At 39.7% G+C, this 27648-nt stretch overlaps 1 protein-coding gene and 1 long non-coding RNA gene across 3 annotated transcripts; one reads left to right on the top strand and one right to left on the bottom strand.

Moving 5' to 3' along the window:
- Window positions 1-35: 35 nt before the first annotated feature.
- AQP11 (aquaporin 11) lies at window positions 36-14047 on the bottom strand. The gene is made up of 3 exons (XM_039228681.1): window positions 13129-14047; window positions 5948-6064; window positions 36-376 (listed from the first exon to the last, which is right to left on the bottom strand). The coding sequence occupies exons 1-3, from the start codon at window positions 13748-13750 to the stop codon at window positions 297-299; spliced, it is 819 nt and encodes a 272-aa protein (XP_039084612.1). The 5' UTR covers window positions 13751-14047; the 3' UTR covers window positions 36-296.
- A 10-nt stretch (window positions 14048-14057) lies between these two features.
- Window positions 14058-23118, top strand: LOC120229578. Of its 2 annotated transcripts, XR_005527782.1 has the most exons (4): window positions 14071-14288; window positions 20454-20591; window positions 22725-22915; window positions 23029-23118. It is a non-coding gene; the product is annotated as an uncharacterized LOC120229578 (long non-coding RNA). The 2 variants fall into 2 exon arrangements; XR_005527781.1 differs by lacking the exon at window positions 23029-23118 and having other exon boundaries at window positions 14058-14288; window positions 22725-22981.
- The last annotated feature ends 4530 nt before the right edge of the window (window positions 23119-27648 follow it).

The raw sequence follows: 27648 nt of genomic DNA, 5'->3' as shown, positions 1-27648 counted from the left end.
TTCCATCAAAATTAATAATTGTCACGAGATTTATATTTAACGTAATGCGTCATCTTTTCTAGCAGCATTTAATACACACTCAAAAGAATGAATCTTAACTGAGAAACACAGGATATCTCCTTTTCACAGTAATTTCTTCTTCAGGTTTCAGTGATGAAAACTACAAGGCAGCCTCCTCAGAGGAAGCTAGACATTGATGAGTCCAGTGCAGCCAGGATGTTGAATATGAAGTGATAAGATCTTTTATCACCTCGAGCTTGACTGTCCTGTAACTTAGTCTGAGTCTTTTGGAATAGTTATTCCTTTTTATTAATACTATGGTTGTTATACAACCATGGAAGGAAGAAGCTGAACATCAAAACCATCAACAATATACCTGAAAGACAAAACAAGAGTAAAATAAAAACAATCTCTAAGGAAGTTCATAATCACTCAGTGGTTATAATTTAAGATTATATACACAGAGGTTTGGAAAGCTATGTTTAAAAGAATCAGCCGCATCAATTCTACAGGAAACATGTAGATATTTTTTATTTGTGTGTGTGTGTTCAATAATACTATTTTCTAAAAATTTATTTAACTAACCCAAGCATCTGACTTCAGCTCAGGTCATGATCTCATGGTTCATGGGTTTGAGCCCCACATTGGGTTTTGTACTGACAGCTCAGAGCCTGGAGCCTGTTTCAGATTCTGTCTCCCTCTCTCTCTGCCCTTCCCCCGCTCATGCTCTGTCTCAAAAATAAATAAACTTTTAAAAATTTTTAAAAAAATTTATTTAACTAACCCAAGTTAGTTAACGTATAGTGTAATAATGGTTTCAGGAATAGAATTTAGTGATTTATTACTTACATATAACAAAAGTGCTCATCCAAACAAATGTCCTCCTTAATGCCCATCATCCAAAACAAGTAGATGTTTTTTAATCTAACATTCTCACTATTTTTCTTTAGCCATGAATCCTTAAAAACAGTGTGTGCTCAGGGCACGTGGGTGGCTCAGTTGGCTGAGCATCTGACGTCAGCTCAGGTCACGATCTCATGGTTTATGAGTTCGAGCCCGATGTCAGGCTCTCTGCTGACTGACAGCTCAGAGCCTGGAGCCTGCTTTGGATTCTCTGTCTCCCCCTCCCTCTGCCCATCCCCTTCTCTGTCTCATCCCTCTGCCTCTCTCTGTCTCTCAAAAATAAATAAATGTTAAAACAAAAAAAAATTTTTTTAAACAGTGTGTACTCAGTAAAGCTAAAAGGATCTAAACAATGAATTGAAAGGATAAATAGGGGAGCCTGGGTGGCTCAGTCAGTTGAGCATCCAACTCTTCATTTTGGCTCAGGCCATGATCCCAGGATTGTGGGATCCAGCCCCGCCTGAGGCTCAGTGTGGAGCCTGGTCAAGATTCTCTCTCTTTCCCTCTGCCCCTCCCCTGCTCTCTCTCTCTGGGGAAATAAATAAATAAAAGGATAAATAGAAAGATCTGGAGTTCTAGTTCTGGCTCCATTACTGACCTCCTGAGTTAGGAACTCTGGACATGGGTCTCCATTTGCTCTTCTCTAAAATGGCAACACTGTGTCCCTCCATGCCCCAGACATGTGCTGGGAGAACAGAGTAACTGAAAGTGCTCAGTTTTCATTTAGAATGCTCATACTTAACTTTCTCCCTTCTTTTTACATCAATCACAACATTAAGAGCTTTTAGAGCTGTATTGAGCAAAACATCTAAAGCAGAAAATTTCAGTGATGAAATTTTACATCTTAAATGTAAAAGATGTTTTAAAAAGTCATGTATTGGGGCGCCTGGGTGGCTTAGTCGGTTAAGCATCTGACTTCAGCTCAGGTCATGATCTCACAGTTTGTGGGTTCAAGCTTCACGTCGGGCTCTGTGCTGACAGCTCAGAGCCTGGAGCCTGCTTCAGATTCTGTCTCCCTCTCTCTCTGCCCCTCCCCCACTCGTGCTGTGTCTCTCTCAAACATATTCGAGTTATTAATTATTAATAAACTTAAAAAAACTTTAAAAAATAAAATAAAAAGTCATGTATTAGTAAATATTTTTGAGGTCACACCAGGCAAATCTAACATGTGGCTATTGGTTGATTTTCCATGGGGCGTAAGGCTGGGCTCATGGCACTGTCTTGAAAGGGAAATCTGCCGTAATTAATGTTTTTATCTTAATATATTTAGCCTTAAAGCTCTAAATTAGTTTAAACTCAGATTAAGAATGCGTTTTGTCTCATGCACATTGGTATTATTTTAGTCCTGTTTGGTAAAAAGTTTAACTAGTATTTGGATAGCTTAACATACTATTGAAAGATGAGTCTGTTTTGCGACCAAAGATTTTGAATGAAAAAAAAAAAAAAAAGAAACAATCCATATATTAATTGACCCACAAAATTTGACATTTTCTTTGAAATCAGAGCTAGAGTATATTACATTTAAAACTTTTTCCAAAAATGTAATTTCAATTTCAGAGCAAATAGAATTTGCTCATTTTCATTTTATGGAATGGGTAAACTGGAGAATTAATTCTATATGCATTATTATAGCCACATTTCTAACATATATATATTTTTAATGTTTATTTTGAGAGACAGAGAGAAAGTGTAAGCAAGGGTGGGGCAGAGAGAGAGAGGGAGACAGGACTCAAAGCAGGTTCCATGCTGACAGAAGAGAGCTCCATGTGGGGCTTGATGCGGGGCTTGAATTCATGAATCACAAGATCGTGACCTGAGCCAAAGTTGGACGCTTAACCAACTAAGCCACCTAGGTGCACCAAACATTTCTAATATTTTAAATTAATTTTGGGGAGATGGCAGGAGCCATTAGAGGAACTATAAGTACCTCTGCTATGAAGAAAAACAAAGTGTATGATTCCAAGAATAGTTTGCTTCCTGCTTGGTCAAGAACGGAAAGCTATTGGGGCACCTGGGTGGCTCAGTCAGTTGAGCATCTGACTTCAGCTTAGGTCATGATCTTACATTCATGGGTTCAAGTTCTGCGTCGGGCTCTGTGCTGACAGCTCAGAGCCTGGAGCCTGCTTTGGATTCTGTGTCTCCCCCCTCTCTCTGCCCCTCCCATGATCATGCTCTGTCTGTCTCTGTCTGTCAATGATAAATAAACATTCAAAAAAAAAAAAAAAAGAATGGAAAGCTATCTTGGGATGACTCTCCTCCATCTCACTCAGTGGCATTGCCTAATGTGGCTTTTTAACAAGGTTGTGTTTGTTTTGATGCCTCATCTCTTACTTAGCTGTTTGAAGGACTCTTGTAAAACAACAATTTCTTACTTTTCCCATCCTTCTTATAGTCTGTGACCTTATTTCATTTGGTGCCATTCTTCCCAAAGGAAATGTAAACTTCAATGAATGACAGACGACAACGGCAAGCTAGAATTAAATATTCTAAAAACTGCCATTTATTCACATATGTCTCTTACCCACATCTATTGAAGGATTCTTGTATTGCTTTTCATTACTAAACCTCTTAAAGAAACATAGGAACATGCCTCTTCAAACAAAAGGCTGTAACGTATTTCAATTAAGTCTGTTTAGAAAAAAGCTAGGAGACCCTAGGCCAACAAAGAATCTTTGTATATTTTCAACAAGCTAATTCGGGCTAGCTAGGAAAAACTGCTAAAAAGTTTAATCCCAATGCCATTTCTTTTAATAAGATTGTTTTAAAGTTTATTTATTTTGAGAGAGAGAGAGAGAGAGCCAGGGAGAGTCAGAGGGAGAGGGAGCAAAAATCCCAAGTAGGCTCCGTGCTGTCAGTGCAGAGCCCCACGTGCGGTCTGAACCCATGAACTAAGACTTGAGCCAAAACCAAGAGTCAGATGCTTAAACAACTCAGTCACCCAGGTGGCCCCACCCCTCCGCAATGCCATTTACAAAAGATTCCTTGAATAGGAAGAAAAGAAATGAATAAAAGTGTTTTTTCTTTGGGTGTTTGGATTTTTTGGGGGGGAGGATAAGTGGTTCCATAACATGTGTCGGTAATGGCTGTAAGTACTGTTACCTTCCTGTTTGGACTATGCTAACATGAACAGCGTGTAATCTTTCCCCACTCTATTATTCTCTGGTCCATACACTTTCTAAAGGGTCCAAAGTGATTGTTCCTCTTTGTCTATCATGAGACTTTTTCCAGTATATTCTTCCAGGAAGAAGTTATTAAGTGATTTAGGCTAGAAAACATTGGTTAAAGAAAAAAATCATGGGGTGCCTGGCTGGCTCAGTGGGGCATGTGACTCGATCTCAGGGTTGTGAGTTCAAGGCTCATGTTGGGCATAGAGATTACTTAAAAAAAAAAAAGAGAGAGAGAGAGAGGAAGAGAAGGAGGGAAGGAGGGAAAGAAGGAGGGAACAAAGTCATGGACATTTTACAAAAAATGTCATTACTTCTGATTTTTTTTCCTTTTATTAATTTTATTATTGTTCCTTTTAAAAATTATTTTGTAAAGTGCCACTTTTTAGTATTCTTTCAAGTAATGGATGAAATAATTCTTTAGTCATGGGCCTACTGTTAAAATAGTAGTTAGAGCACAATAACAAATATATAACATTAATAATATATGTGGATTGCAAATATGACATTTTAAGAATTTTTCAAGCAAAAACTATCAGGAGACCTGTCCAAATAGTGACCTTTAGAGCTTCATGAACTTCAATGACCTTTTTAACTTCTTTTAAAAAAAAAATTTTTTTTTTTAATGTTTATTTATTTTTGAGAGACAGAGAGACAGAGTGTGAGCAGGGGAGGGGCAGAGAGAAAGAGAGATAGAATCTGAAGCAGGCTCCAGGCTCTGAGCTGTCAGCACAGAGCCCAATGTGGGGCTCGAAACCACAAAGTGTGAGATCATGACCTGAGCCGAAGTCAGCCACTGAACTGACCAAGCCACCCAGGCGCCCCTTCTTAAAATCAAGAGTAGAGAAAATTTTAAAGAAGTTACTGGAAAACACAAGTGATCTACAGAATTGAACAACAGCTTCCATTGTTAGCATGTTAACATCCAGATGTTCTTTGATATTTTTCATGTTTAGATCCACAGATATCACGACTGAGTGTAACAGGTACTAACGGTGAGATAAAGGCATGGAAGGTGAACAGGAGGAGTCAGGTGTGATGGCTAGTCAAACCTGTTGTGCCAGTATTCCCATCTAGATATACCTGATTTTCTTTCCTTTTTTTTTTTTTTTTTTTTGATGGAAATGAGCAATAGGAAACAAAATGCTAACTGTGAACAAAAAGAAGAATGAAATAAAAAAGGCCAGGCGTCCTCACATTCATTTATAGTTACGATTTATAATCAGGCTTAAGAGAGATGATGAAACAAAATCAAGAACTGCTGGTAACTTATACATCTGTTTTATATATCTTCCATATCTGTTTTTTATATATCTTTTATATAACTGATCCAGATAGAAATAACAGGAATACAATTTGTGGATAATTTTAAGACTATGTTTATTAGGTATCTATTGTTTCATGAGATGCTCTTCTGCAAGATGAGTCAAATTTTTTCTTTAGCAAGAAAGAAAGGTGGTTTTTTTTGTTTGTTTGTTTGTTTTTTAAGTAATCTCTACATCCAGTGTGGGGCTCAAACTCACAACCCCAAGGTCAAGAGTCGCATGCTTTACCGACTGAACTAGCCAGGCATCTCTGAAAGATTATTTTTTTAATGGAAGGTATGACTCCTCACTTTTTGGCCCATGATTCTGAGGGTTTCTTAACGTGGTATCATACCTGGAACTGACTACTCTTAATGAGGTAATTTTGTTTCTTTGTAGATAAAAAGTTTTAAAGGCTACTGCACAAATAAAGTGTTATTTAGGGTATGTTAACTACCTTTTTTGTTTTCTTTTTGTACATACTCTGGCTCTAGAGATTGACATGGTACAGTGACATTTCCTATCATATTTTAAGATACCCTAATCTTTTAATCATATTAATAAAAATATGCTTACCTAAAGAAGGAGCGAGCCAATATACTATAAAAAATCGAAGGAATGCTTCATCAAAACACTTGAAATGTAGTGAAAGTGCCAAAGCTGGATTAAATACAGCTCCTGTTAGACTTCCTCCTGTAATACATTTTAAGCAGAGTGATACCAAACCATATATTTTACATTTTCTTGTAACTAAAAATAATGGGGTTACTAGATGTGACTACCTTGTTTTAGGTATTTAAGTATTCTTATGCTATAATCTTCTTTTGCAGAAACCGCCTTGCATATTATAGAGTATAAAAATAGATTATAATATTCCAGCTATAAAAAAGGGACATTAAGAGTTTTAATCCAGTGTTTTCCCTGTATATTATAGAATGCACATTGAAAGTTAATCTGCTCTATTATTGTTCCTTCAAGTTTATGAAATAGGAGAGTTGGCTGCCCATCTTAACATTCATCAATTTAAATGAATGGTAATAAAAATAAAATGAAAGTACATTTAAAATGGATACAATGCCCCAGAATCCTTTTGGACTGAAGTATATCTTTGTGTTTTAAGCAAAAGTCAAATGGACCAAAGTGTTATCATTGACTCTGTTTTTACTTGTCAACAGAGAGAACCCTGAACAAGAGAATGGCATGTGAAAAAAGTGGCTACTTAATTTTTTTAAATAAAAAGAGTGATTGTATATAGCTGGGAAAGATAAGCACAAATTCCAACTGTTGATTGCTTTTCAGGATTCATGGTCCTGCTCTGTACCTAGGTTCTCTGACATGGGCCTAGGAGTTTATACTTCTGGCCTCACGAGCAAGGGAGAGAAAGCAGAAGAGGCTGGACTTCCTGCCTGGTGGTGCCAGACCTGTGGCTCAGTTTCTCAGAACACACCCTAAGAATATTCCTGAGACAGTGACATTTCTGTTGCTTCTTCCATATGGAAGCTTGGACACACACATCTGCCTCTGACTCAGCCACAGAGACAGATCCCAAGATCTTCATGAGTTTTACCCTCCCATATGCCGCTAGAGTATATTGTCTTCATAAAATGCAGTAAAATTGGAAACTAAGTGACCCTTTCATAAGATTTCACTAGTGAGGTTTCATACTTGATAGGCTGAAAACACTGAAGCTGTATAGATATGAACACGTGGCGCAGTGAACTAAGTTCACTCCGTGGCTAACAGTCTTTGCTAGCACACCAGCCTCACAGCATGATTCATATTAGTGTCTCAACAATTAAAAATGATACCGTGTCATGAACCTTCAGGATCATTGTTGAATAAACAACCCCAGAATGTTAGACCTGCAACTGCCAGGGACCAACAGAAGTGTCAGTTCAGTTCAATAAAAATTTGAGTTACTGTATAGTAGACATTATGGGCAAAAAGATATGTACTTACACTGGTCTTTACAATACAATGTAATATGAGCTATGATAATATAAGTGACCTGTGTGTTTTTCTTTTTTAGACATGGATCAGTAAAAATAGAAAACCACCGCCCTCATAATTAGCTCACTTTGGTGTTCCCATTAGATCTTCGTTATTTCCATTAGGTCCCAGAACATGATCTATCAGTCTTCTACCATCATAAAATTCAAACTACTTCACTCTCCTCATCTTCTAATCCTCACATGTCCAAATCTGTTGAGTGAAAGCTGCTCCTCCTACCAAGAGGCAGAGTCCATTCCCCTCTCACGAATATGGACTGGCTTCACAACCTGCGCTGACAAATAGAAGGCAGCAGCAGTGATGCTATGCCAATTCTGAGCATGACAAGTGACGCTGAGTGAATTCTAGGTCTCAGTAAACCTATCAGCTTCCACTTTTTGCTCTCTGGGAACAGTGCCCTGACCATGTAAGTAAGCTGGTCTAGGCAACTGGAGGATTAGAGGCCACATGGAGGGTAACTGAGGCACCTGAGATGACAGTTGCCACCAACTGCTGGAAACAGGGGTGAGGCTACCTGGGCTTTTCTATCCCTGCCAACTGCCCAGCTATATGGTCTCAGAGGAATTTCCTGTCTAACCCACAGAATCATGAAAAACAATAAATCATGATTTTAAGCAATGGGTTAACTGATACAGAAATTCTCTATCAGGAGTAGGTTCTGTGTCAACAAAAGCCCAAAATATGTGGCTTTGGCTTTGACATTTTAGATGATACAGCTTTTTTTGGGGACTGTTCTATGCATTGTGGGGTGTTCAGCAGCATCCTTGGTCTTTACCCCCGAGATGCCAGCACATCCATCTCCCCCACCATTGTAACATTTAAAAATCTCTCCAGACATTGCTGAGTGTCGCCTGGGGAGTTTTCCTGTTGAAACCGCTGTTGTAGAGAACTACTGATACTTGTATACAAGCAGACATACACACAACATTGTTTATAGTAGCAAAGAACTGGGGGAAACCTGAGTGTCCCTTCATAAGAAGATAACTAAATAAGCTCCTTAATTTGGAATTATATTCAGTATTTTGAAATAATGAGAGAAATCTCTTTACTAATTAACATTGGTAGATCTCCCAAGATACCACTGAATGACCACCACCAAAAGAAGCAAACTGCAAAAAGTAAGGTATGATAACCTTTTATATTAACATGAACATACATAAAACAGTAGTTTCTATAGGGTCTTATCTGTATGTATAATAAATCACATAAAGAGTTTGGAAGGACACACACACACATGCGTGTGCAGAGGACTATCCTGGTGGAAAGAGCAGGCAGGGAGGGAGAGGGGACAGGCATGATGATGGCAATCAAAAGGCACTTTTAGTCTCATTGGTAGTGTTTCAAATTTTTACAAAAAGAACACATTCATGCATTGTGTAATTAAACATGAATTCATCTGGCACAGAACTAACAAAATGTTTTTGAAAAGTGTTACTATTTATTGACATCTGAAGGGGAGAAGACATAATAAATATATATTGAAGTAGTAGCAGCAATGGAAAGATAGAGCTGGCTGACTGCCAAGAGTCTTACAGGACAGCACGAACTTGGTGAAATCACCACAGTTAAAGACTGTGTCAAAGTCCAAATCCCAAACCTGGCAATTCTTGATGCTAATGTTTCTCAATACTCCTAAAAGGACACGAATATGTCATAGAGAATTTGAGTCCTTAAAATCACAAGACTTGTGTATTAGCCAGAATGTCAATGAACTAATTTAGAGTGGAGGCTAGCCCTTTCCAGTGACCAGAATATTTGTGCCACGTTCTGTGCTAAGAATTTGAAACACATTATTATATTCCTCATAATGGTCCCAAGAGATAGATGCTATGATTCTCCATTTTAAAGATTAGGAAACAGGCCTCTATTAAGCATCTCTTCTAAGGGCATAGTACAACTTAGCCACTATATTAATAAATGTTTTGGATCTTTGTTTGAAGCTGTTTTTCATTTGTAATTTGGCACCTATTTCATACGGTTATTGTATGGAAAGCAAACACACGTAAAGGACTTAGTTTCCTTCTCCTTTGACAAATAATCTTACCTATATTTTTCATGATTTAGAAGGACACCAAAAACTTCTGAATGTAGTGATGAAATGAAGTAAAAATACTACAATTTCTTCAAACAATGTATTGGGCTTATTTTTAAAGCCCTTAGGTGTAAAATATAAAATGACAGATACATATTATTTCTTCTGCATGATTCTTTTTAAAGTGAATAGAGTATTTGCTAATTCATTCATTCACTCATTCCAAAAATATTATTTATTTGTAACAGGTGACACAATGTTAAGACCTGGTTATATGTGATAATGCATAAAACAATTTTGGTTTCTGTATTCATGAAGCTTACTGTCTAGTGAAGGAAGAGGTCAGGAAACAAGTATGTAATTAAAAATTCTACAAAGGAAGTGAATAGGTGCAATAATAAAGACAACTTAGATGTGTAAAATACCAGATTTTTTTCAATGTCTAATTACAGTTGATCCTTGAACATGGGTTTGAAATGCATGAGTCTACTAATATGCAGATTTTTTGATATACAGTACAATAAACATATTTTCCTCATGATTTTCTTAACATTTTCTCTAGCTTATTATAACAGTATAGTATATAATACATATAACATACAAAATACATGTTAATCAACTGTTAATGGTAAGGCTTCCAGTCAATAGTAGGCTATGAATTTTGGGGGGAATCAAAGTTATATATGGTTTTTTGACTGTGTAGGGGGTTAGTGCCCCTAACCCCTCCATTGCTCAAGGTTCAACTATAATTAAACAATGAATGCACTTCTGTCTTATCCTGTCTTATCCTGTTCATAAATTCTCCCCAAACCTAAATTAAGGAAGATTTGCTTGAAATTTACATTAATAGTTTTATAGCTCTAATATGTTAATAAATCACATAGCTTTTTTTGTTTTACTTTATTTGGGAAGACAATGAATACATGTTAAGTGGTAATAACATCAGTGGGCTCCATGGGCACATCAAAAGTCCAGGGTGCTAAATCAATAAATATAGAACCAGACACTTGGTCACTGGCTGTTGGAGGAGCCTGGGCCATGTTGCTGGGCTGTGATGTTCTGTAATCTTAAAATGCAAAACCAGTTATTTTGATGTGACCTGTATCGGTGACTTCTCAGTGCTCTCAAAGTACAAGTGGTTAAAGAAACATCCCAGCACGCAACCATGTCAAATCAGTACCAATAATACCTTCAAAGTTAAAAGACCTATCAAAACAACTTGTAATGAGACCTGACTTAGCTGCCCCTTCCCCTGCCTTTCCTTCCCTATCCATTCTTAAATCCTTCCAACAAAAGCCTCACCTCTGCCTGATAAAACAGAAACTCAGCCAGTCCCAAGACCGTTCATTCCATCTGCAGCAACGCTGTTCTAAACTTATGTCACCTACATAGAAAATAATGGGGAGTGAAATGGCTTAGTATAGCAACACCCAAAGTGTATTCTCTTCCATTACATACTCCGAGACAAAAGGTTCCCATAAGTTTGAAAACCTGTTCCACATTCGCCTTTTGGAGCTTCACAATATATAGCAGCATAGTAAAGGCTCCTTAAAGCCTTAATATTAGAAAACCTGTTTAATCCAGTGTTTGCCACACTTATTTGGCAACAGAATCTTTTTGTAACTTAAAAAAATTGTCTTAATTATGGTGAATTATATATGACATAAAACATACCATTATGGTGAATTATATATGACATAAAACATACCATTTTAACCATTTTAAGTGTATATATCCAGTGGCATTAATTACATTCACAATGTTCAACTATCACTGCTACTGCCAAAACTTTTCCATCACCCCAGGTACAGGAAATCTGTACCTATTAAAGAAAAGTCCCTATTCCTCTCTGACCCCTAGTCCCTAGTAACCTCTGTTATACTTTCTGACTTTATGAATTTGCCTATTCTGGATTTCCTTATAAGTAGAGTCCTGCAACATTTGTCCTTTTATGTCTGGCTTATTCAACTTGGTATGTTTTCAAGTTTCATCCACGGCATAGTACTTATCAGAACTTAATTCCTTTTCATGGCTGAATAATGTTCAATTGTATGTACATATTTTTGTTACTTTTGAGAAATGCAGTGTAGAAATGCTGATAATGAAATGAGTAGAGCCTTTAATGTCAGTACCATGATTCCAGCACATTCTAGCTGTGTGACCTTGGACAAGACATTTCACTTTTGTGAGCCTCACTTTACTTAAAAGAGAATAATGTATTCATCAGTGAGGTTTTCTAAGGATTAACTAAGATAACTCATATATATTTCCTATATCTTGGTATATTGCCCGATGAATATTCTTTTCTCCCTTATATTGGCAGAAAAGAAAGATACAACAGATGATCAATTTCTGTAACAGTGGTAACCCATAGTTGTCTATGGGGTTCTACCCCTGCAAACAGTCTCCAGTGCTCCCAGTACTTAACCCACTAGCCACTGGCCACTTGAAATGTGGCTACCGCAGCTGAGGAACTGAATATTTAATTTTAGTTCATTTAAATCTGAATAACCAGATGTAGTTAGTGGCTTCCAAATTGGCCAGCACAAGTCTGGACAAGAGCAGTGGTTCTCAATTCTAGTTTTATAATGGGATTATCTGGAAAACTTTAGAATACACCATTAATTACGTAAGTACAGAGCTAGACAGTGACATAACTTTTTGCCAGGGATGATTCTCTTCCTCCATGTTTCTGCTTTAGCCAACACCTAAAACTTTAATAAGTAAGCAGCTATTCACCAACCCCTCCAGTTTACATATATGCTTCCCTCTCTTTTATACCTTTTATTTCCATCTGTGTCTACACAAAGCATAGTGCTAGATCTAAAGGAGGGAAGATGGATTGGAAAGTCTTTCATTTTTATCCTGGGAAGCCAAGCAAATGTTTAGGAGTCCTTACCCTGAGGTTGCTTCTACTCATAGTTTAAATGGGCAGCAGACAGACCCTTACTAATAATTTCCTTTAATCAGATTCCTGCCTCCAAAACACTGTATATAGTCCTAATGAAGCAACTTAAAATGACACATTTCATCATTTTGTTTTTTAGATTTTCTTGTTCCATTTAGGATATCCAGGTTATCCACTGCATATGACATCTGTCAAAGTAAACCAATGGTTTGCAAGAAATCAACCGATTTCTCTATTTGTTTTTAAAAAGCATCTTAAATTTCAAGCAAGTTTTAATTTCAAAACACATCTTTCTTTATAGGCCACTTAGAAGTTCTTCTATAACTCAAGATGAATTGTTAAGGAAATAAGAAATGACTAAGTAATTTCATAGAAAAAGAACCAAAAACTACAGAATTTCTACTCCTCACTCTTACTACTAACCAATCATGTAGCCTGTGCTTTAAATTGAAAGGAACTTTTTAAACCCACGATCAGTTTTCAGTCAGAGTGTCAGGTTGGCATGAGGAAAGAGGTAGCTGATGTTATCTTTCTTCTCTACCATTAAAACAATCCCTTTGTAGGATATTTGAACCCTTGGCAATATCTTACAAGATCTCAGTTTCAGCATAGTAAGGACTCCTGAATGGAGGATCTAGATGTCTGCACTACTGGTAAAGAACAGGCTGCAAAATGGTCAGAATAATGGGAGATACCAATCCTGACATCACAGAGGTGTAGGGCTTTCAAATGTATCTTGGTAATGAACTTAGAGCCTTGGGTCATAGAGGCTCCGGCCATGCCATGTGTTTTGTGGGAATAACAAACCTGCATAGACCAAAAAGGTGATGATTGCTGCCAGCAGGTGGATACGAAGCTTGTTTCGGACCTCCTGGGAGTGCAGCAAAGCGCTGTGGAAAATAAAGGAGCAGATGGCCTCTGTGATGATCGCTTTGGGCAAGTCCACTTGAATGGGATTCCTGCAAGCAAAGGTCCTCTCGCCGAGGTGATACTTGGTCAGCCCCAGACTCCACAGAATGCTTACGCAGGACCTGCTGCACAGGGCACCAATCAGCTGAGCCAGCAGTCTAACCGCACCCGTCTCGGGGGACATTCCCCCCAGCAACATCTGCATCATCACGCCGCACGGGTTGCTAGAGGTGCCCACCAGAGTCAGGCCATGCACCAACGAGAAGAAGTAGACTAGCGTCAGCGGCCAGGTGGAATGCGCGGGTTCCTGCTCGCTCAGCAGTTGCAGCTCATGGGTGCAGCAGCAGAGCTGGAAGGTGGCCAGAAACTCCAAGACGAAGGCGTGGGTCATCGTGAACCTGTGCAGCTGCTGCTGGGTGACCACGCGGGCCAGCCCCATGAACAACACGAGCAACAGCATAAACCCCAGCGAGGTGCAGCTGTCCTGCACCTCGGGCCAGAGGCCCCGCAGCGCGGTCATGGCTAGCTCCCGGACAGACTAGGCTGCCTGCTAGGCTCAGGCAAAGGCAGTTTAGGGGCGGGAGTCCGAAGTCCTCAAGTCCTCAGCCCCGCCCCCTCCTCACGCCCCTGGGGCGGACCGACTGGGCCAGAAGGAGGCCCCTGGGCGTCGCGCTGGAGGACTCCTCCCTCCTCCCCGGCTCGGAGCTGCGGTGTTGGGACCTGGGCCGGGGAGGAGGGGGGAGGTAGGGCGGCAAGGGAAGTCCTCCTAAGGCACTGGCTGAAGGGCCAACGGTCACTGGGAGACCGAAGCGCTCACATCCCCGCTGCCTTCTAGGGCGCGAGTCCGGCAGGGTGCGAAGCGACGCCGCGCGCTGGGGTCATTGCGCATGCGCGCGGGGGCCCGTGAGCCCTTGCGAGCAGCCGCACCCGGGACCCCAGGACCCCGGCCGGCGGTGAGGCACTTTCGCTCCGCATGGAATGGAAACGCACCCATTCGCTGCGATTTGACACTCGCGTTGAAGGGAAGACCTTGGTTTTCCTTCCTCTCTCCTAAACCGGTAAAACCGTCCGGCTGGGATGACTCCTAGAAATCGTCTCCGCCAACCACCTCGTTTTTATTAGTGATGCGACTGAGAAGACGGGAGGTGACAGAGGTGGAGCACAGAGGCTAAGGGTGGTTAGCGGGAGTAGACTTTGGAATCTAGGGAACGGGCTTTGACCTGTGTGGACATGGGCATGCAACTGGGTTTCCTTGAGCCTTAGTTTTCCTCACCTACCTCATAGGGTTGTGGGTCATAGGACCTATCTCATCAATTTGTTTGAAAAAGCATGAAGGGGCGCCTGAGTGGCTCAGTGGGTTGAACACTGGACTCTTGATTTTGGCTCAGGTCATGATCCTAGCGTTTTGGGGTCAAGCCCCAAGCCTGCTTAGGATTCTCTCTTTTTCTGCCCCTCTTCCCTGCGCACTCTTTCTCGCTCTCTTTATCTCAAATAATAAAATAGAAAACATTTCATAAAATAAAATGAAAACACAAGCAAAGAGAACCTAGCCCGTAGAGAGTGTTCAATAAGTGCTAGCTTAAAGTCTGATAATGCCAGAGTCCGGGGGTCTTGCCACCGCAGCCCAGTCGCAACAGCGGCCCACTGTGAGTGAGCTGGGGGAGAACGTCAGGGAATCCTACCACCTCGCACCTAGTCTGATATTGTTTTTGTTTTTGTTTTTTTTTAATTTTTTAAAATGCTTTGTTTACTTCTGAGAGAGAGGCAGCGTGAGCAGGGAGGGTCAGAGAGAGAGGGAGACAAAGAATCCGAAACAGGCTCCAGGCTCTGAGCTAGCTGTCAGCACAGAGCCTGACGCGGGGCTCGAACCCACGAACCATGAGATCAGGACCTGAGCCAAAGTTGGATGCTTAACCGACTGAGCTACCCAGGCCCCCCACCCCTAGTCTGGTTTTGAGCTGTGCCACAGGTGGCAGAGTTGGCGGGGGCCCGGGGAGGGAGGGGTGGAATGCAAGAAAGATGGGAAGCTGGCTCAGATGCCTCAGCCCTCTCCCACCTCAGTCTTGCTGCCACCGTGCTCTTTTGACGAGAAAGAGTCCACATCCTTAGGAGATAGGAACAAAAATTAGAGGAATAATTAGCCTGAGCTTCAAGTGATAGCACTTGGCAGGTGTTTTTAATGAATCTCTTCATCTTTCCTCGCTTTTCTCAACTTGTCCCTTTTCTTTACTCTTTTTCTTTTTCTTTTTTTCTATTTTGAGACAGAGAGAGCCAACGAGCACCAGCAGGGGAGAGGGGCAGAGGGAGAGAGCGAGAGCAAGTGAGGGGGAGACTCCTAAGCAGGCTCCACATTCAGTGCGTGGACTACTGCGGGGCTTGATCCAGGACCTAGGAGATCATGACCTGAGCCAAACTCAAGAGCCGGAAGCTCAACCTACTGAACCACTCAGGCGGCCCCTCGTCTTGTCCTTTTATAACTAATGGAAGTTCTCTTTATAACTCCAAATTTTCTGTGGTGCCGAGAGACATTCTCTGAATTAAAAAATAAGTACTGGGGGTGCCTGGCAGGTTCAGTCAGTTGAGCGTTGGACTTTGGCTCAGGTCATGATCTCGGGGTTTGTGAGTTTGAGCCTCCCATGGGGCTTGCTGCTGTCAGCACAGAGCCCACTTGGGATCCTCTGCCCCCCTCTCAAAAATAAACATTAAAATAATAATAAAAATAAATACTTGCACAAAACACACAAACTTTGTAGAGAAATGAAGACTTTCCTTTTTCCTGTATTGGTGCCTGATGAAGAATTTAGAGTAAATTAAAACTAGTCACTGCTGTCCAAAGAGGTTGCTTTTCAATCAATCCTGTGAGTATAACCTTTCATTGCTCCCCTTTACTAAAAAGCCACTTGAGAATGTGACTGTATTTTGTTTACTGCTCTGCTAATAATTCACTTTCATTAGCAGGAGCCATGTAGAAAACTCAGTCTTTTGAACTTTGATTAGAAAATTTAATCTTATATATTGTCATTAAAGACTTTGGGCATTTTTTCAATTAGAGAACAAGGGCAGAAGAAAACCAATTAATTACTTGTAATTGAGTATTTCATATCACATAAATCAATCTCTATTTTCAGAAACAAAAAAATCACTACTTAAATTACCCTAATTCCTTCAGCAAAAACGTTTGTTGATATGGGTGACACAGCTGCATCTTGCAAACCCAGATCTTAAAATTCCATTTCCCAAGACCAGTATCTTTGTGAGAAAGAAGGACTCTTATGTGGGTTGAGAATATAAGAGTCTGGCTTCCCGTGCAACTTTGGCTCAATTTTAACCACTTTGCTTCTAGGTGTTATGGAAGTATTCTGGCCAGGAAAAAATACAAATTTATTTTAGAGTGATCAAATAGTTACTAAGAGAAAATTCTTCTTTACAGAGGATATTCAGTTGATAAAAGCAGAAGAATGATGGATTTGGAAAATCACAAATTTGCATCCCCTAATAAATCTTAATAAAGCTGCACAATTCATGTATATAAGAAAGTGGAAGACTAATGGTGAATTTATAAACCAACTGACCAATCTTAGCACCACTCAAGGTGGAGGAACTATATGTTCTATACCTCAAGTGCAGAAAAACACTTATGCAACAGTTTGCCTAAAAAAAATAAAGAAGCTATATCTAATCAAACATTTAAATGTAACTACCAGTTTACAGGAAATGCAAGGGTTAGAGGAACAAGCTAAATGACACCACATAGGGGCGCTGGGTGGCTTAGTCGGTTAAGTGTCCGACTTTCGCTTAGATCATGATCTCACTGTTCGTGGGTTCAAGCCCCGTGTCGGGCTCTGTGCTGACTGCCAGCTCAGAGCCTGGAGCCTGTTTAAGTCTGTGACTCCCTCTCTCTGACCCTCCGCAGCTCACGCTGTCTCTCTCTCTCTCCTAGAAATAAATAAAAAACATTAAAAAAATATATATTTTAAATGACACCACATAGAAGCAATCAGCCAAATCAAGAATGTGGGACATTCTACAGAACAAATGATTTGGCTTTCCAACCAATCAATAACTGTCAGCTAGGAGGGTCTAGACCTCTGGTCGAGGTCTTGGTTTCTAATTACATTCTCTAATAAAATTTAAATTCTCTAAAATTACATTCTCTAATTACATTACCCGGGCTCCTTGGAGAAAAACCTGATCCATGGACTGGGTTGTGAAACACAGAGGGTGAGCCTGTAATATCTTGCATGCCAGAAAGTAAGGAAGTCCTAAAACAAACAAACAAACAAAACCAATAAAAATTAAAAAGACACAGGAAACAACTGAAAGCTGGCCAAAACTAGATAGTTTGAACAAGATAAAGTAGTATTGGATTATAACTCAAAGTATAAATGAAATATCCAGGAAGCCATACTTATATACATAAATAATTGAATAAGGAATCTGAGCATAGCTCTTTGCTTGTAAGTGTGAAGTATGCATATTGACTTACTTTCAAAGAGAATATTATGGAAAGGTGTGGTGGTGGGAGAAAGATGAGAAAGAGAAACTTTGCAATGGAGAAACCTGATGAACAGTACCTCAGCTAAAGGATCATGGTTAACATCAACAGTAATGTCATGTTGACAGTATTACCCTTGATAGGATGTAATGAGAATGGCACATCTGGTTTTCCTTTCCAAAACACATAACCCCAATATAATCATGAGGAAAACATCAGAGAAATCCCAACTGAGGGATATTCCACAAAATGTCCCTACCAGTGTCCCTCAAATTGCTGAAGTCATAAAAAGAGAAGTCTGAGAAACTGTCATAGCCAAGAGGAGCCTAAAGAGATATGATGACTAAATGTAATGTATTGTATCGGGACTCCTGGCTGGCTCAGTTGGAGGAGCATGCAACTCTTGATCTTGGGGTTGTGAGTTTGAGCCCCATGTTGGGAGTAGAGATTAGTTAAATAAATGCACTTAAAAAATAATAAATATGGGTGCCTGGCTGCCTTAGTTTGTAAAGCACCTGACTCTTGATCTCAGGGCTGTGAGTTCAACCCCTACACTGGGCATGGAGCATGCTTAAAAAAATCTTTAATGTCTAAATAAATAAACAAATGTAGTGTCTTGGATGGGCTCTTTGGACAGCTAAATAACATTTGGACTTCAGTTAAAAGTAACATATTAATATTGGTTCATTACATATGATATGTTTCATACTAACGTAAGGTGTTAATAATAGGAAAAACTGTGGAGTGCCTGGGTGGCTCATTTAATTAAGTGTTGGACTCTTGATCTCAGCTCAGGTCATGATATCACAGTTGTGAGACTGAGCCCTGCCTGCATCGGGCTCTGCACTGACAGTGACAGCATGGAGCTTGCTTAGTATTCTCTCTCTCTCCCTTTCTCTCTTCCCTTCCCTTGCTCTCTCTCTCTCTTAAAAATAAGTAAATAAACATAAAAAACAAGTGAACAAAAAAACAATAATATGGAAAACTGTGTGGGGCATATAACTTTTTGTGGTTGCAACTTTTCTATAAATCTACAACTATTTTTTTAATATATAACTAAAATTAACAGTTTGCTAAAAATAAAATAATATCACATACATAGCATAGGAATTGCTGTTAATTTTTTTAAAATTAGAATTGGAACACCAGGTGGTTTTTAACAGAGTCTGAGTTGGCACTAGTGATTCTGGCAATGACAAGAGATGGTGATAATCACAACTGTTTAGGAAAAAAAGCTTCGGCACAGGATATCAGTAACCTTAGGGCAGGTTCCTGTGGGCAGGAGCAACTGCTGAGTTTTTGGGCAGCTATCAGAGGCCTATCTGCCCTTTAAGACTCAACAGAACAAGATGGGTTTCTACAGAGCCAGAGCTGGGGCAGGCAGGAGGAAAATGGCAGTGAGGACAACTGTTCTGCAGGGGTACCTGGGACTTCATAAAACCATCTGGGAGAAAATAAGGAAGTCTGGCTTTCCCGCGGAAGGAATGGAAGCAGAACTAATGAATTTCTGGTTTTGCAACGTTTGTTGCAGCCCTTTATTTACTGTGAAGGATGCTGTTGCCTGAAAAACAGGTCTACAAACTAAGAGGACTTATTGTTAAGGTATCTCTGATGCTCTGTATAATCTCTTAAATATAAAAATCTGTAAAACATGCATGCACACACACACACACACTCCAAATGCAGTTTAACTGTATTTTTTTTAATGTAAAAGTTAAAACTAAGTACACAGATGCCAGAAGTCCCTTTCATTATACCTAATCTATTAGAAATACAAACCTCAACCAACTGGTTTTTCAACTTCCTTTTGTCTTTAATGATGGGACTCGTGGTTTTGAATGTATGCCTAAATTTCTGTTTTTGAATTTAACCAGACAAACCTGATTCTTGCCAGGTTTATCAACTCTTTGGATTCTAGGTATGGAGCTACCTCTTTCTGAATTTCAGTCCACCTAACTTCCTTTTCACTGTTCTGTTTCTGACACTCAACTGGCTATTTCGTCTTTACGCAGCCTTTCTTATAGTGTGTATTTTGACTGGCTCTTTTATGTTAAAAGTGAGATTTGCATTTTTTAGTAGGATAGCTCTTCCCATATCCCTAAATACAGAACAAAATCTAGCTGGATCTCTCGAGAGACACCCTAACCCCAGAACAAGACTTGTTCAATAAAGATTATGGACAGAATGGGTAATAGGCTTTTTATCACCGTGGAGTTTTCATTCATTCAACAAGTATTTATTGAGAATTAGTTAGGTGCTAGCTAGTACACTAGGCAGTGTAACAATAAATACTGTCTCTTTACTCTCGGTGCTTAAGCTATTGAGAAAGACAGGATAATATTAAACAATGCTTAAGTATTATGCATATTAAGAGAGGGGAATATTCAGCTGTCATATCTACAGCTATGATTTTTCATCTTTTAGGTGAGGGAAGCCCTAGACTCCTTGCATTTGATCAATGTCATAGACCTTTTCCCCAGAAAACAATCATGCCCTTAAAATCTTGCCAATAATAATTTCAAGTTGTTTATGGGTCCTTTGAAGCCTTTCTGTGAACTCTGGGTTTAGAATTCCTACTCTAAATTAAAAATACCAAAATCAGATGAAACCAGAAGAAGCAGGAATCCTAAAGTATATGAGGGGGAAGATAGACAATGTGCTGAGGAGTAAGGGCAGCAAGAATGAAAAATAGATGTCCACAGCTTTATTTTACATGTGTTATCTCTAGCCAGCATACGTAATTAATGTTTCCTGGAACAATCCACTGTGGAGGAACCAGTGCCCCACCAAGTGAGCTTTGCCCTCCCATACAAGAACACTTTAAGAAGCTACCAACTCCTTCACCTTTACTGCAACATAATGGGTGGTAAGAGGTGCTACAAATTAAAGCTAAGCAGAATAAGGGGATGGACAGTTACTGGGATTTTGTGTGTTTGTGCTATTGTATATAGTTCTACAGAATATCAAGGAAGCCTCTGATAAAGTGATATTTGAGAAGAAAATTGTAGAAGTAGGGGAGCAAACCTTGTGGTTTTTCTAGGAGAGCCTTTAAAGCAAAGGGAGCAGCAAAAAGGAGGAGGCCAGTGGGCAGAGCAGAGTGAGCAAGGTGAGAGATTGGTGGGAAATGGGGTCAGAGAGGGAGTTGTGGTATGTGTGTCAAGTCTCCCAGGGTTGAGGTGAAAGGGTCAGGGGTAAGAGATAGAATATGAGGGGACCAGACTCTGATGGGATCATAGAATGAACACTGTTAGTAATGGGAAAACTCAGTGAAACCCCCTAGATGTTTTACATTGCGATGCCCACAACAGCACAGATGCTAAAGTGGAAGAGTGGTTAGCCGTATTGGATAATGGAGAGAGGCTTACTGAGCCTTATGTTAACAAGGTAAGGGTCCATGTGTATTAAATGTGGACACCTCCTCTGTGTGTGTGTGAGGGGGTGGGATTAGGGTGGAGCCCAGGAAATAAAAGAACAATGGGGAAAATACTTAGGGAGGTGATCAGAAAACAGAAGGCTAGGATGTCTTCAGTGGAAAGAGCTAGAAATAGAGGAAAGGAAAAGGATCAGGAAAGAAGGGAAGGGAGTAAGGAACCAATACATGTCAAGTGTCCACAATTTTCCAAGATCTTTACATATATATTTTAACTTTGCTTTAAAGCAATACGAGGAGATGAGTGTTATTGTACCCATCTTATAGATAAGAAAATTTCAGACCCAGGAATGTTAAGTAAATTGACAAGGAAATACACTACTAGTAATTAGAAGGAGGGGCAACTTTATTATTTTGATTTCAGTTATTACCTATTTTCTTATGTTGCTGTACTGACTCTTTCCTAATACTATATTTGGAGAAACAAACTGATGTTAAAGTTAGGAAGACAACAAAAGTACAAAGTGTTGGGCAGAGTTAGAAATTTGCTTATTGGGCTCTCTTCACTGTTGGATTACACACCTGGCCTTATAAAAAATGCCACAAGATGGCAGCATCTTACTCATTGGTTTGGGGATCACTCCGGTTCCATGGACAACTGTTTCAATAAAAATATTGAATAAAAAATATCAGTTATAGTCTGTGTTTAGAAACTGACCCATCTTGCTCAGAAATAGTTGTTGAGAAATAGAGTAAAACCTCATAAGTTAAACAGGATAAAAGAAATGATTTCCAATGCTGTGTGAGAGTTATGGGAAATGGTAGAACGTAGTGGTCAAATTTCTGCTTGGGACGTCAGAGAAATATGTGTTAAAATTCTAGCTTTGACACTTATCTACATGGTATTGTGCAAACAAAAATCTTTCTAGGGGTGCCTGCGTGGCTTAGTCAGTTAAGCAGCCAAACCTTGCTTTCAGCTCAGGTCATGATCTCATGGATCGTGAGTTCACACCCCTCATGGGACATGCTGACAGTCTAGAGCCCACTTGGGATTCTCTCCCTCTGCCCCTCCCCAGTTCACACACACACTCTCTCTCAAAATAAACATTAAAAAATATCTTTCTAAATTTATTTCTTCATTTGTAAAATTTTTACCCCTTAAATTTTTTGTGAATCTTAAATAGCACATAAAAACCTCTTGGTGCATACTTGACACTTAGCACTTAACATATAGTAGCCATTATTTATTTATTTATATAATATTTATTGTTTTTCTCTATCTTTCTAATGTTGGAACTATAAGATACCTTAAAAATATGTAGTCTTTTTAAAAAATTTTAGAGAGTACGAGTGGGGAAGAGGGGCAGAGAGAGAGAGAATCTTAAGCAGGCTCCATACTGAGCTTGATCCCATGACTCTGAGATCATGACCTGAGCCAAAATGAAGAGTTAGACACTCAACCAACTGAGCCACCCACCCAGTCTTGAAACCACCATAGAAACATAAAGATTAATGGAAATCAAGATGGACACACTAGTGTTTCAGCAAGGCTTGACTTAAAACAACAATTTTTCTCTTTCTCATTATTGAAGCACCCCCCACCCCTTCCCTTCATTTGTTTTTCTGTAGAATCCTCTGTTCCAGGAACTTGGTGTTGATATTGACATCTTGCTGACTTCAGTGTATACTTAGGAATGAGGCTGGGATGGCGGGTGCCAGCGCTAGTCATGAAACCACCTTGAAGACATAACGGCACAGCATGTACCAGATTCCACCCAGATCCTGTATTTTCCTATTAAACCCTCAGCCTTTTACCACAGGTGAGCTTGCAGTCTTGAAGGCATTAGCCTGCTGCAGCCTCATTTGCCTGACAAAGCAATAAACTGTTTTCCTTTTTTATGCTGAAACTCTGTCTTTGTGTTTCATATTTCAGTTCCAGAGCACAGAGGTTGGTTTATGACAACAGTCTAATGGTTCTCAACCTTGAATGCGTATTGGAATCATCTGGAGAACTTTAAAAAATATGCTGTCTATAAGCTAGAGGCATCACATTTCCTGATTTCAAAATATATTTAAAGGGTACGGTAATTAAAATAATATGGTATTGACATAGAGACAGATAAATAGGCCAATGGAACAGAATAGAGAGCCAGAAGTAAACTCATGGATATACTATCAGCTGATCTCTGGCAAGGGTGCTGAGATCATACAATGTGGAAAGGACAGTCTATTCAACACATGTTATTGGAAAACTGGATATCCACAGGCAAAAGAATGAAATTGTATCCTTATCTTGTACTATAGACAACAATAACTCAAAATGGAGTAAAGACTTAGATGTAGGACCTGAAACAGTGAAACTTCTTGAAGAAAACATACAGGAAAAGCTTCTTGACATTGGTCTTGGCAATGATTTCTTGGGTATGACACCAAAAACATAGGCAACAAAAGCAAATATAGATGAGTGAGATCATAACAAATTAAACAGCGTGTGCATAGTAAAGGAAACAATCAAAACTTAAAGGCAAAGTACAGAACAGGAGAAAATATTTGCAAATCATTTATCTAATAGGGGGTTAACATCCAAAATACATAAGGAACTCTTCAAACTTGATAGCAAGAAAAACAAGTAGCCCAATTAAAAAGTGGGCAACATACTTGAAAAGATGTTTCTCCAAAGAAGACATACAAATGGCCACCAGGTACAGAAAAAGTGCTCAACATCACTAATCATAAGGGAAATGCAAATCAAAACCACAATATTACCTCACACTTGTTAGGATGTCTATTACAAAAACAAACAGAAGAAAGGTAAGTATTCGTGAAGCTGATGAAAAATTGAAGACTTGTACATTGTTGGTGGAAATGTAAAATGATTCAGCTACTGTGGAAAATAGTATGGAGGTTCCTCAAAAAATAAAAATAGGACTACCATATGATCCACAAATTCCATTTCTGGTATATATCCAAAAGAATTGAAATCAAAATTCTCAAAAAGATATTTGCACTCCCACATTCATTGCAGCATTATTCACAATAGCCAAATGTCCATCAGCAGATGAATGGATAAAGAAAATGGGTTTATATATCCAATGGATTATTACTCAGTTTAAAAAGGAAGGAAATCCTATTTCTGACAACATGGATGAACATGGAGGACATTATAAGTGAAATAAGCAAGTCTCAGAAGGGCAAATACTGTATCCTTTCCCCTTTTATAAGGTACCTAAACTAGTCAAACGATTGGAAGCAAAGAAGAGAATGGTGGTTGCCAGAGGCTGGGGGAGAGGGAAATGGGGAGTTGCTGTCAATTGGTATAAGGTTTCAGTTATGCTAAATGAATAAATTCTATTAATCTGTTGTACAACATATTGCATAGTTAATAGAACGGTATTGTGCATTTAAAAATGTTAAGGGGGCGCCTGGATGGCTTAGTCGGTTAAGCGTCCGACTTTCGCTTAGGTCATGATCTCGCGGTTCGTGGGTTCGGGCCCCGCGTCGGGCTCTGTGCTGACTGCCAGCTCAGAGCCTGGAGCCTGTTTCAGTCTGTGACTCCCTCTCTGTCTGACCCTCCCCTGCTCACGCTGTCTCTCTCTCTCTCCTAGAAATAAATAAAACATTAAAAAAAAAATGTTAAGAGGGTAGACCTCATGTTAAGTATTTTTATCACACACCAAAATGAGACACTAACTTTTCTAGGTGATGGATGTGTTGATTACCTTGATTGTGGTGATAATGTCATGGTTATATGTATATGGTCAAACTCATCAAATTGTATGTAATAAGTATGTGAATAATTATATCTCGACAAAGGTTTTTGTTTTTGTTTTTTTTTAAAGTCTGCTGGCTGGAGTTCCAGCACCAGAAATTCCGATTTAGTTGGTCTGGGGTGCGGTATGGTCATTAGAAGTTTTAAAAGCTTTCTAGATGATTCCACATCTCTAGACCAATACCCTCACTGTAAAGATGGGAAGGAGAGTCCTGAAAAAGAAGTAACTTGCGTGTTGAAATGAGATCAAGAACTCAAACCAAGGTCTCCTGACTCCGACGTGGGTTCTCTCTAGCACATAACACTGCTTCAGACTCACTTCCTGGGCTTCCGTACAAACACTGCCCTAAATTGTCTCATGTCATATTTCCTGAACACATTGGGTCCACCCCTGTGTCAAATCCACAGCAATACAAGCTGCCATTGGAGTGCTTATTGTGTGCTAAACACTGAACAAGCCAGATTCTACATGTTATCTGTAATCCATACAGCAAGCTTTCAAGGAAGGCATGAGCATCCTCACTGGAAGAGGAGGAGGCTGATGTTCAGAGACTTGAAGAAACTAGCTGAGGTCATAGCTAGTGAAGAAAAGCCAGGATTTGATGCAGATCAACTGGGCTTCAAATCTCTTTCACTACACTCCCTGCCACCTGTCCCCCTACCACCTTACCTTCCTGGGTTATTTCTTCCTCAAGAACCAGCTCTAGTTTCATTCCCTCCATAAAAGCTCTTCCACTGGAGACCACAGAGATCTTTATATTTATACAGCATTCATGACACTAATCACCCAGATTAGCTATTTGGCAGGGTCTACCTCACATGGTAATTTCTTGTGTCATGTATATGATCTGTCTCCTTCTCCAGAAAGCTGAGAAGGAGAGGGACTTTCCTCTATGTTTCTGTCCTGGTCCTGCAGCTGTGTCAAGTTATAGCGACTGCAAGATCATAATAGTATTTAGTCTTTTTTGAGACTCTTCCACTGGGAGTATCTGCAGAAGGGAAACACCTATAGGCCCAAGTGGAGTTGAAAATTTGAATAGAGAAAGAATGGAGTTTTCCTCAGGCTTGGATTTATAGCAACATTTACAAGTAAGCCTCTAGGTGTCAGTAGAAAGCCTGGTTTTACAAGTGTGAGAGTCAAATGAAATCAAAATCTCAGGCTAGAAGTTTTTCTCATTGCAACCAGGAAGCTAAAGCTAGAATTCCCTCTACAACATAACAACACCAAAACAACATTCCTCTCAGCCCAAGGGTCAGTAATGAGGCAGCCTCTTCTAGACCAATACCCTCTTCTAGACCAGCAAGAATGCTGTTCTTGGTTTTACGTGAAATTCTGCTTCCTTATAACTTCCACCAACTGTCCAAGGAAATTAGGTGGCAACAGCCCATGCACCTGGACCTATGCATGTAGAAGGACTGTTACAGCTGAGTCAGGCCTTCTACTAAGGTTGATTAGGATGTTGCTGGCACCATTGGAGGCCTTGCTGCTGTGGGTGGAGCATTGTCCACCCTCAGAGCATCAGGGAAGGAGGCAAGAGAGCAATACACCTCTGGTAGGTTACTATTCTCAACCAGGTTGCTATCCTCTCTGCTAGACCCAGAGACGGAGAGAGTGACTCTTTTCAGCAGAGTCCAAAGACTCGGAGAGACAGAAAAGCCCCCTTTTCACTCTGGTTTTCCCAAGGGCTCTTCCCAGTAGCCTGGTCTTTGCTTAGTCAAACCTATTCTCTCTTCTCAAAAAATAGAGATTTTCACTGTACTTTCTGGTCGTAGCTGTATTCCTGAGAAATATATAGAACAAATCCAGTGTCTCATCTTCTAAGCATCTGAAGACCAAGATTAAGGCAGCCAACCAGCCACACATCCATCTATCCACCCATCTATTCATCTGTTCAACACATCTTTACTGGGACCTTACTATGTGCTGGGTACTGACTGAGTCTCCTAGTAGGCAGTTAATAAGTAGCAAATGGTATTATTAAAAGCCTGATGATTAAGTCAGTCACAGGTAAACCCACTCTTATGTGGTGGATTTTTGAAAAAGGAATGGAAAGATAATGGACCTAGCACTTACTGAATATGAGCAGGCTGCCGTGGTGTTAACTGCTTGCTTTACAATGTGTTATATTTTTGGAGACCTCCCACCATCTTCTGAGGTGGGTTACCTACATTTCCATTTTAAACAGGAGGAAGCTAAGGCTTAGAAAGCTTAAGTAACTTGACTAAGGCACTACAACTAGTAAGTGATGGGCTGGAGTCTGAATACAGAATTCTGACTACAAAGCTGCCACTGTGGGCATCACACAGGAATCCTTAGGATAGCTGAAGCAACACCATGGTTGCTTCAGGCCATGTGTCTGAAATGAACACTTTTATTTTATCTTTTTATTTTTTAAGTAATCTCTATGCCCAATGCAGGGCATGAAATCATGATCTTGAGATCAAGAGTCTGATGCTCTAGAGACTGAGCCAGCCAGGCACCCCTGAACACTGTTTTAAATTAAATTAAGTTTTCTTTTCAAGCTTTCAAATAAACCCCTCATTCTCTCTGTTGTATTTTTTAAATTAAGTTTACAAAGTGACTGCTTTGTTATTATTTTCTATAGAAGTCAAATTTCCTGTCAATACTTTTCCATTATAAACTTGGACACATGCTAAAGCATACGAAAATAAATAGCAGTAATTTGGGCATTCATCAGTTTTCCCTCTAGAATTAGTTCTTTGATTATACTTCTTTTAATGGATAAATCACTGTGATAATATCAAAGAAAATTTTCAAGAAAA

The sequence above is a fragment of the Hyaena hyaena genome, unplaced genomic scaffold (genome assembly GCF_003009895.1).
Source record: "Hyaena hyaena isolate Hyena2069 unplaced genomic scaffold, ASM300989v1 scaffold_34, whole genome shotgun sequence".
In the NCBI taxonomy this organism is placed as follows: Eukaryota; Metazoa; Chordata; class Mammalia; order Carnivora; family Hyaenidae; genus Hyaena; species Hyaena hyaena.
The sequence above is the reverse complement of the archived record's forward strand: the minus strand, read 5'-3'. Positions and strand labels throughout refer to the sequence as shown.